Source organism: Mandrillus leucophaeus, unplaced genomic scaffold (genome assembly GCF_000951045.1).
Source record: "Mandrillus leucophaeus isolate KB7577 unplaced genomic scaffold, Mleu.le_1.0 Scaffold946, whole genome shotgun sequence".
Lineage (NCBI taxonomy): Eukaryota > Metazoa > Chordata > Mammalia > Primates > Cercopithecidae > Mandrillus > Mandrillus leucophaeus.
The window spans coordinates 499,073-500,139 of NW_012110319.1; the positions used below are offsets into that span (position 1 = coordinate 499,073).

Consider the following 1,067-nt stretch of genomic DNA (forward strand, 5'->3'; position numbering starts at 1 on the left):
AAAAAAAAAAAAAAAGAAAAAGAAAGAAAGCTATTTAAGAAGCAGAATCCACAGGGCTTGGTAATTAATTGATTATGTAAAGTGAAAGAGGGAGAAGTCAAGGATGAGGCTCAGATTTCTGGCTGAGCATGTGAATGGGACTGAGATGGGTAAATATGGGGAGGAAGGCTAGGGTTTGAGGTACCTGTGAGACCTAGCATAGAGATTGCAGTGGAAGCCATGGAAGTGAAGTGATACCCAGGATGAAAGAATGCCAAGTGAGGAGGAAAGAGCCCTAAGGAACACCTGAGGTCAATCTGTTCACTGTACTGAAGTCTCTTCTCTGTGTGTACCTAGGCTTAGCTTAGTTATATACACACAGGTAAGGGGAAGACTGATAGCAGGAAAGGGCAGGAGTAACTCGGGGTGTGGGGTAGGGAATGTGCATATGTCTGTGTGTATATGAGGCGGAGATCCTGCCTCACAACTCAATACTCCCTCCCTTGCCAGCTTTCCCCGATGGGCTAACCCCCTCTCTGGACAGCTAGGAAGATGGTCCCACTCCCACCCAACTCCCACCTCCACATACCCCTGTGGCTGATCCTCACCTTCAGATCCTCACACAGATCACCGTAGTCAATCTCAATGAGGGCCTCTCGTGCATAGATACTGGAAATTCTCTGTGAACCACTCACTGAGTCCTCCCCCTGGGAGCTACCCTGCAATGGCAACAGAGAGTCAAGTGGAGCAGACTGGCCATGAGAGTGCACCTCTATAGGGAGCTCCTTTGCAGCCTTCAATCTTTGAGAAAGCACCTTGCTAGAAAGCACCATGGCAGAAGGAACAGAGGCTTTGCAGGCAGAATGACTCAAGTTCAAAATTGAGCTCTATGGCCAGGCGCAGTGGGTTGCACCTATAATCCCAGCACTTTGGGAGGCCAAGGCAGGTGAATCACTTGAGGTCAGAAGTTTGAGACCAGCCTGGCCAACATGGTGAAACCCTGTCTGTACTAAAAATACAAAAATTAGTCAGGAGTGGTGGTGCACACCTGTAATCCCAAATGCTCGGGAGGCTGAGGCAGGAGAATC

General features: G+C 48.8%; 1 protein-coding gene across 2 annotated transcripts in view; it reads right to left on the minus strand.

The window, feature by feature from the left end:
- The window catches only part of SMC1A (structural maintenance of chromosomes 1A), a 78,066-nt gene that overhangs the window by 33,860 nt on the left and 43,139 nt on the right, over positions 1–1,067 (minus strand). For both annotated transcript variants that reach the window (XM_011970364.1, XM_011970363.1), the window contains one exon: positions 588–698. In XM_011970364.1, the coding sequence (XP_011825754.1) occupies positions 588–698 (111 nt within the window). The remainder of the gene's footprint in view (positions 1–587; positions 699–1,067) is intronic.